At 40.9% G+C, this 8,303-nt stretch overlaps 1 protein-coding gene and 1 long non-coding RNA gene across 2 annotated transcripts in view; both read left to right on the forward strand.

The window, feature by feature from the left end:
• The window catches only part of LOC119309969 (serine/arginine repetitive matrix protein 1-like), a 3,486-nt gene extending 1,172 nt beyond the window's left edge, over positions 1–2,314 (forward strand). The window contains exon 3 of the mRNA XM_037585856.1: positions 1,893–2,314. Within this exon, the coding sequence (XP_037441753.1) occupies positions 1,893–2,032 (140 nt within the window). The 3' untranslated portion in view covers positions 2,033–2,314. The remainder of the gene's footprint in view (positions 1–1,892) is intronic.
• Positions 2,315–2,830: 516 nt separating this feature from the next.
• Positions 2,831–6,642, forward strand: LOC119311406. Its single transcript, XR_005151042.1, has 5 exons — positions 2,831–3,082; positions 3,921–4,185; positions 4,297–4,450; positions 4,723–5,358; positions 6,207–6,642. It is a non-coding gene; the product is annotated as an uncharacterized LOC119311406 (long non-coding RNA).
• The last annotated feature ends 1,661 nt before the right edge of the window (positions 6,643–8,303 follow it).

An 8,303-nucleotide genomic window follows, 5' to 3' on the forward strand; every position in this document is an offset into this window, starting at 1 on the left:
GGAGTTCAAAAGAAAATCAGAACTCATGTATTTCCACAAAATTCTGTAAGTTTCATGTGTGTGCTGCTACAAATATGAACTATTTTTCCAATCATACTAGTACTGATGCAATCACCTAAATAAGTTGAAGAAAAATTCTGTAAGTTTGGTGCGTGTCCTGCTACAGATCTAAACTTCTTGTCCAGTCATTCTAGTACTGATGAAGATCGAGTTGACTGAAATAATGTAGTCGATTCCTGAGACCCTTACTAGTCCTTCTATATATAGAAGTTGTGCCTGATAGCCATACATGACTTTTCTCTTTGTTTCCTACTTGTTTTGTAAAATTCTTTGAACTTATTTAGGTGGTATACTAGCACATATGCCCGTGCGTTGCAACGGGTGAATTTGAACTATGTTTAAAAAATTGGAACTATGTTGAACCACCCATTCTTCGCTATGGAGTACGTAAATGCTGGCTGTCATGAATCCGGATTGCCTGGATGACGAACTAGATTGTAGGAGAAGAGTCTCTAATGTCAAAAAGGATTCATCAACAGGGTTCTTCGAGAAGCGACTCATGGGACATGATAGCTCTTGCCAGAGGACGACAGTGTGATGTTCCTCCACCACCACGTTGAGAACTCACCCGGTGGCAAGCCAAACTCTTCATAGGTAGCAAGTCGGCTTGCTAATTTTATGGGCACTGCCGTCGCAGCTGAACAAGACCATATGAAGGAGGGGTTTGGACATGGGCACACGAAGAGGGGTTACTATTATAGTAGGTGCAATTACAGAAACAATTTAATCCATGCACATAAGATTTATGGACCCGGAAGATATTTACTACACCAAAAACATTGCATTGTCTGAAAATAGTTTGTACGCCTAAAAAATTGGCACTTCCGTTTTGAGACCTAAGGAAGACACAGCTCCGTTGTCTGGCCGCTTGAGTATGCAGCCAGCCCACCCTCGTTCGAACCTCGGCTCTAGCGCGTGGTGCTCATGGAGTTTTCTTCTATTAAAAAAAAAGCCAACACGAGGACGCCCAATTAAAATTACAGCAAATGTTTAATCCCACAAGTTAGGGCACGTCCTCATCTGGGACCTTCATACAGCTACACCACATGCAGGCTTCTACCATTTAATTACTTTACATCTACACATGATATGCATCTAGCCTAATTTATGGGTGTATTTGTCAAGTTAACAAATCATAGACTTGTCTTTGTAACGGAATCAATTTTTTCGACTGGAGCAAAGAAACAAATTATGTGTCAACAGGAAGCAGACTTATAAGTTTAGATTGAAGCAAATTTGAATTGCAGCGGAAATAACATCTGTTTCCAACAGATGAAAATTCGGTAGTTACTTTGTGAGTGAACCCACGTAATCAGCTGTTTCTATTTTGGAAGTGTGAGGTGGGTGGGAAGCAGCACCCCCCATACGGCTAAATCCAATGATCCCTGGCTGCACTGTTATAGCCTCTTTATTAACTCCCACAAATTATTTCAATTAAATTTAATATCCATGCATGGCCACAAGTTATACACCTGCGATTAAATGCCCATAATTCCCCATTTAATGTCATGCACCTCGAGGCCTTCTTTGTTTTCACTTTTTGTCCGTTGATTCCCGAGTTCGCTTATTGCCAGGTAACTCGAGACCGTATTTAAATTGGTAGAAATTGTTGTGAATATCTGAGGTGGGACTATTAAACTGTGGAAACTTTTGACGAAAAAGAAACTGTGAAAAGTTGTGTGTTTACTGTTTAGGATACTTTTAGGGGAAGCTCTCTATTGTAATCACATGCAGATGCTTAGCCCAGTTGGTGCCCGCAGTTCCAGCTGTACAAGAGATTGTAAGTTCAATTCCTCAGAAGGAAAATTTATTTTTTCCTCATTTTGCTGCAGGAGGCCCGCTTGCCCGCCTCATGGCCCATAAGTGGGCTGGAACCAATGCTTCGCTGAAGCAATTTCACGGGCCCAGGCGCAAAATTAGCACCCCCGGGAAGCCCAGCCACGTTGAGACTTCTGGCCCAGCTGACCTATGAAACGATTTTTAATGGACTGTGTGGATTTTCTTATAAATAGTACCACCTCGCTTATATATCTTAAATATAAAAAATCATCTAAGCGGGACGAAACTAAGAATATCACCTTGCTTTAATAGTAGGTATAGATATAGATATAGATATAGATTTGGACCTTTGCCTCGTCAGTACAACAACACACTCCATAGTCGGTCACGAGAAAAGCTGCGTGCAGGCCACCCAGTGCTCCGTCCTTGATCCGGCTCAGTTATCTCCCTCTCATCCTCTCTCTGCTGTGTGTGTGTGCAGGGAGTTGGAGGAGATAAAGCAGGGGATTGTTGATGTGCCTCCCTGATTGTTGCTCTCCTGTTGCTGGTGCCGAGCTCAGGGGGGTGGTCGCCGGCGGCGCCATTCTCGACCCAGCTTCCGCCCTGCACGCAGCCAGCCTTGGAGACCACCCGCCACCACGGCTGTCGTGGCCCACCCCCTACATCGACGGTGCTCAAGCGGCTCTTCTCACTGGCTCCTGCGACTCCCTCCTTCGCCATGGATACAACCATCATGTACTGCAGTGTTCCTTTTGCAAGTTCAATCAGTATCATAGCGCGAGTTCAGAAGTTTGATTTTGTGAAGAAGCATGCAAATTCTCAGTGCAGGTGTGGAGAACCAAAAAGTTCTAATAATGGTGAATCAGAAGTTCAAGTACAGTAATCCGAGGGCGTGGGGGCAACTGCTGATAGAGGCCGAGTCAAAGTGTCGTGACTGCTGATGCAGATCTTCAGCATGGACTTTGATGGAGATACTCCTCTGATGGTAATGCCCATCTGCATTTGAATTAACAAAAAAAGTTACATAATTTTGTTTACTCTATACTTGTAAGATCTCCAGTTCCACGGATATTTGTACTACTACACTTTGAACTGATGGAAAATTACAGAGTCCTACTTCCAGAAGATAGGAGTGAGATGCGATGGGACCTGACCAGATGCTGATGTTGGACTAGAAAATTTAGTGAAAAACTATTCTGTGCTGAAAGAACAGCTATGCTTTGTCGGACTAGCACAACACGAGGTAATGGAAAGCTCCAATGCCCACCTACAATATATTTTGTCCTGAGAAAAAATTACACAAGAGTGCTAGGATGTTCAAATAAAAATAGTACACACGTGTGGTGTCGTTTATATAATTTTGTAAAGATCTATATGTGTAAGTTATCTGATAAAAGAAAGAAGAAAATCAACTTGCAAATCTAGGGAAACATGTGTACCTTGAGAAAAGTTCATAGAATAAATGCTAGGAGGTTCATTTCATGTTCGTTTAAGATGTCCTCAGTGCAAGTTGGACGGCCGGTAAGTTCTACTACTAGTCTACGCCAAGTGCCAAGTTCAGGGGCATTGCCCACTGATGGCAAGGACAACGAGCCAACGGCGTCGGATCATAGGTCGAAGGAGGTGTTTCTATGTTCCTATAGCACGAACAGGTGCTTGTTGTTATGCCTGATAATGATGCTGTACACAAATGGCTTATGGGATATCAGGATAACGTGCATACAAATGATTTTTGGTTAATATTTTGTATGATTTTGTATGATCCATTTGACAGAAAAGATTCTTGTTATTTGTGGAGCTTTATACAACACTTCTGTCATCATAGCTTATCCATGTTGGTAGTTCAGGTGCAAACACAAAATTAAGTTCATGCACATCTACAGGAAGGGCTCGCCTACAAATTAGAGTTCACTTCGTTAAAAAAAAGTAAATTTTACACACAACAAAACGTGCTTGAAAGTTCAATTACTACGAACTGAATCATTTCCTATTTACATATTTGAATCATGCAACTTCTCCAACTAGCTTATGTTGTTTCTGAAATTGCTCTAAATCATTTCTCAGTAATATTTTGTATGTAGCGATGGACTTGAAGGATTTCAGTCAATCAAGCTAGTTGTCGAAAAGGTAGTGTTCGCCGTCGACGGTGCTGCCATTTGAGTTTATGGCTCTGTCCATGGAGGCTGCCTGGAAGTTTCTCTGTTTCCATGTACGGTGTCGGTGTTCCATGACAGCGGCCGTGACACGTGATGTTCCTTGGTTAAGATTGGTTTACTTTGGGTCTCACATTAGGAGGACAGACACGGCGTGCATTCAGTCTCAGAACCTGAAACTAACCTGACTGAGGTGCCATTCAGTTTTCAGTGATAAGCTCCATTTATTTACTAGTAGTTTCACCTTATTTTTTGAATTAAAAAGAACAAAACTTAACTAGTTTGACCACTGTGTGACCGCCAGGCACAAGGAAGGAAGGGCCACCGTCCGAGGCGATGCGTACATATATACACCCAGGAGTCAGGACAGGACACAACATCCGACACGGCGTATGTACTACACTGAGGACTCCCTCGTCACTGACAAAGACAAGAAAACCGGCAGCATCCTCAGCCAGGTCTGATACATATAGAGTCTTATATTATTTGATTGATACTACAGTACACGTAACCTCTGCCTATGTAGTATGTAAGACGAGATGACAAGCATCAACATGTAGTATATGTGAGTGAGAGGAACACAACTACTTCAGTACGGCTAGCTTAAGTGGTGTGAACTGAAAACCAAGCCTCAACATATCTGGTTCTTTCTTTTATGAGAGATGATTTCCTCCCGATTTCTAGAACTCACAGCCATATTTATAATATAGTGTTTGGTCATCCTTAGCAGGTAGGTGTAAACCACACAGACGCTTACAACCAAAGCTAGCCGACGGCGCATAAGCTACCTGCAAAAGAGAAGCCCTTCTTACATCGACACCATCTTAATTTTTATTCAGTTCAATTTCCAATTTTACTTCAGTTAATTCTTATTTTTAGTTTAGTCAGTTTCTTATTTTATTTTCCTTCAATTTCTAATTCTTTTTCAGTTCAGTTTCTAATTTTACTAAAGTTCATTTTCTAATTCCAAACAGTTTGTGTAAATTCCCATCGAGCAGGTGTGCACGGCGAGCGGCTACTGAACTTGTGCGGCTGCTGCTTTTGGATTGCCTAGGAAGCACATCATTATAGAAGGCAAAAATCTGTAACCTATATAATTCATGTGTGTTCTGACTTCTTGTTTCTCTAAAGCGGCCAAATCCCGGTGCACCTGGTAGCTCAAACTTACACCAGATGGCCAGTGACCAACTTCCCTGCCTCTACAAGCTCCTGGGGATGACTTGGTGGTAGCTGGGATCCCCTAAAGCGGCCAAATCCCGGTGCACCTGGGCGCCGCTCGTGATCCCCTCTCCTTCAGCTCCACTTCGCGTCGTCGTCAGTCCACAGGAGTAGGGGCGGTGTGCCCATCAACAAAAAAGAACAGAAGGTATATGCTTGGAAACTTAAAATTCTGTACACATTTGGGAAACAGAAGTTATAGCTTCTTTCAAAGTTCAAAACGAAAAATATATTCAGTTCAACTTGCTCTAGCAAACCATCACCATAGAATGAAAATGTTGTTGTGTTGCCAGGTTTCCAATTGGTTCAACTACAAATAATTACATCCGTTCGACTACATATATTACACTAGTTCAACTGTGTGTGTCACACCAATTGACCTAAGTTTTACATATGTTATCACTTCAGAAAAAACTGTAGATTTTGATAATGCAAACTTAGTTCTTTTTTCTATTTCCTATAAGTTCAAGTGATCAATTGCTATAAGTTGGCGGTTGTTTACTCAGGCAGTTAAAAAAAGTGGTCATTGTTGTCTTTTTTTAAAGATGTTCGAGCCATTTTTGTAAAAAATAGCTGCCTATATTAAGACAAGAACTCCTTCCTCCATTGGTTGTCTCAGTTCATCTGGTTAAGCGTCTCAGTGCAACTATATTGACTATGCCTAGAACAGTAACATGGTGAATTGGTGATGGTTGTGTTTCATACATCCAAGCTATATGATGCTTGCAATGGAGTATTGTACAGAGCTCCCATTTGCATTGAATACCGCTACCACCATGTATTTGTACTTATACAAACTTGTTGAAACAACTCTTTCCATCTCACTCATATTTCTAGTTTTTGCATGGGGCATCTTCTAGCATATGATTGAAACTCATTTCCCGTTTAGATAACTACTTATTAAAAAGATGTATCAATCAGCATGCTAAATTTCAATTTCCCATTTTAAATAAGTTCAGATTTTGCTACATCTAAAGTGCACCTATGCTAATTCAGGTCATCGAAGCGGCCGCCAGCTCTCCCGCGTGATGCAGCAACTGATGTTGTTCTCTTTCTCATACATGCGCTTGTGCAGCAGCAACCATGACTCACTCACTCTCTCTCATTTGCGCATGTGACATCTCACTCATGTGTTGCAGCTCCTGGTTGGGCTCCTGGATCGGTGTCTATGTTGTGTGTGTGCAGTTCGACGTGATTTGATTGGACAGGAAGGGAGAAGCAACAGGGAGAGTACGGGTTGGCTGATGATGGCTGATGACGAACCTGCTGCTGTCTTGCTCTATAATGGTCTCTGATCCAATGTATTTTAATTTCTCTGCGGTGTAGCTTGCTATAAAAGATGAAATATAAGAGTTCATTGTGCAAAAACTTGTGGGATCCATGTAAGGTGAACGAGAAAGTATAGTTAAAAAGTTTGATATTTTTTTATTGAGGAGGTAAATGTGGTTGGCGGCCTCTACAAACTAGTGGTTGGCTGCTCCCATCGGTAAATGTGATCAGGTTCAGCAGCTAGCTCTTCCTCGAGCAACCATTTAAAGAACTTTATTGTGTTCTTGTGGTGTTGATTGATTTTAGGATTAGTAAATTTGATAGCTAGCTTGCGTATGGGACCTGCAAGTTCAATATTGGCATTAGATTCAGTTCTTATTGTACAAATGTCCCGGTGTTCACAGTTATTCGGGTAAAAGTTTATTTTAGTTCAGCTATAGAAACCATGCAGGTTCAGTGATGATGATACCATAAGTTCGGACAAGAAAACAAATAAGAATTAAAACAGAAATCTTTAAATTCTACAAGTTCAAGTGCTCATCCACACATGATAATTCAAGATGGTAAAAGTTCAAGTTGCAAAACAAGATAAATCTAGAACATTTGTTGCAAAAAAAAATTGACTTCAAAAAAAGAAATACACAATTTTTTTTGGCAAAAATAGCATTCAGTTCACCAATATAAACCATGCAACTTCGGGGGCTATGATACAATAAATCGTTGAAAACTTACGAGGAAAATATTACGCAAAAAACAGAGCAACGTCTACTTAGTGAAAACACGCTTAGTACAAACCCATGCAAACATTAGAACAAGTACCTTTTTTTCAGAACCATTCAAAATTACTCTACAAAAAATAGCTCAGTACAAACACATACATATATTAGTACGAGTACTCTGTTTTTCAGACGGGAAAACAACAAGATTCGTCTTGCCGCATTCAAAATTACTCTTAAAGGTTGCGAATTTGAGAAAATGTTAACATGACTAAGTTTCGCCTTTTTCATAGCTTTTCAACGGTATATTATTTGCCCCATTTCGACAAACTTTAAAAAAATCGCGTTCGAAATCAAATTTGACCGTATTCGAATTCGTTTTTAAACCGTAAGGAATTAGAAAAACATTTCTATACGAAAAAGGTGCGCATTTTCCATGGCATTCTAACGCCGTATCATTTGCATCAATCCGACAAACCATTTGAAAAAAATGCGAAAATACGTTTCGCCCAGAATTAAATTTTTTTCAAATTACTTTTAAATTGTATATAATTTGAAAAAACAGTAGATATATTGAAGATGCGGATTTTTACCAGCTTTCCAACGCCTTCTTATTTGCTCAATTCTGACAAACCGTTTAAAATTGAGTCCAAAATACGATTCATGTTTTCGGTATTAAAAAAATGGTTTTTTTCAAAACTACTCTTAAACCATAATGATTTTGCAAAAAATTCCTATATATTTGTAATGTATATGTCAAAAGCTTTTCAATGATATATTACACGCCCCATTCCGACGAAAAGACGATCAGTTCGACAAGATGAAAATCATCAGTACAACCGCGTGAAACCATCAGTTCAAGTATAACGCGAAACAAGACAACACTATTCTAATCCCAGGATTAGAATAATTATTTGGATCACAACAACCCCTATATAGGGCCCGACAGGGCCCTCCCGAACTTTCGAACTGCCACCGGCCCGACAGGATCCACTGGATCCCGAGGCCCCCCGACAGGATCCACCTGATCCCGATCCCGATCCCAAGCCGCCCCAGCCCCCCTCCTCCCCTCGATCCCCCGACCTCCCCCCTCCTCGCCGTCGATCTT

This window comes from Triticum dicoccoides, chromosome 5B (genome assembly GCF_002162155.2).
Source record: "Triticum dicoccoides isolate Atlit2015 ecotype Zavitan chromosome 5B, WEW_v2.0, whole genome shotgun sequence".
NCBI lineage: Eukaryota > Viridiplantae > Streptophyta > Magnoliopsida > Poales > Poaceae > Triticum > Triticum dicoccoides.